Source organism: Sphaeroforma arctica (assembly GCF_001186125.1).
Source record: "Sphaeroforma arctica JP610 unplaced genomic scaffold supercont1.2214, whole genome shotgun sequence".
Taxonomy (NCBI): domain Eukaryota; class Ichthyosporea; order Ichthyophonida; genus Sphaeroforma; species Sphaeroforma arctica.
This window is the reverse complement of record NW_014038344.1, coordinates 6,984-8,052: the sequence shown is the minus strand read 5'-3', so window position 1 is coordinate 8,052 and position 1,069 is coordinate 6,984. Positions and strand designations below refer to the sequence as shown.

Here is a 1,069-nt window from a genome sequence, read left to right as displayed (position 1 = left end):
ATGCTCATATATTTGCGCACCCTCAGACAAACATTTGCCCATACACACACGCACACAAAAAAACTCTTCTTCACACACACACAGGCGAGGTATGCGCGTTGAAAGAGATCAGTCTGGACGAAGAAGAGGGTGCCCCATGCACCGCCATCCGCGAAGCCTCTCTCCTGCGCGAACTCAAGCACGCTAACATCATCATACTGCACGACATCATACACACACCCAAGACTCTGACGTTCGTGTTCGAGTACTTGAATATGGATCTGAAGAACTACTTAGATATGGCTGGGGGGTACATAGACATGCGCAACGTGCCCATTCTGTTCATCCAGCTACTCAGGGGCCTCGCGTTTTGTCATAAGAAACGTATTCTGCACCGAGACCTGAAGCCACAGAATCTGCTCATCAGGTACAAGCGCTTGTGGACACTACAAGTAGAACACATACACACACACATACACATACACATACACATACACATACACATACACATAAACATACACATGCACATGCACATACAAATACACATACACATACACATACACATACACATAAACATGCACATACACATATACACATACACATACATACATACATACACATATTATACACTTACGCATACACACTCGTTTAACCAGTGAGTTTAAATGGACGCGCGCACGAACACTTGATACCATCAATAGTATAACTTAAAAATATAATAATTTATGATGCGCTATCAATATAATATCAAGCAATGACAGTCACACACAGAACGTACGGCAAACTATCAACAGTATACGTCACACCCCATAGTCGTAATAGCTAGAACCTGCCGTAAACCCTAAACTTGAACCTGCCGTATACTCTAATGGCCCGAGCTGCGTGGCCGTCTGTCTTTAATAAAGTAGCGATCAACATACACATACACATTCACATTCACATCCACATCCACATTTACATACACATACACATACACATACACATACACATACACATACACATACACACACATACACATATACATATACATACACATACACATACACATACACATACACATACACATACACATACACATACACATACACAA

The 1,069-nt window shown here is 41.7% G+C and overlaps 1 protein-coding gene across 1 annotated transcript; it reads left to right on the top strand.

The window, feature by feature from the left end:
* Window positions 1–84: 84 nt before the first annotated feature.
* Window positions 85–805, top strand: SARC_12310 (hypothetical protein; the record flags this gene model as incomplete). The annotated part of the gene is made up of 2 exons (XM_014293585.1): window positions 85–406; window positions 751–805. Coding segments are annotated over 2 exons (377 nt in total), but the record flags the coding sequence as incomplete, so codon positions are not given.
* Window positions 806–1,069: the final 264 nt, after the last annotated feature.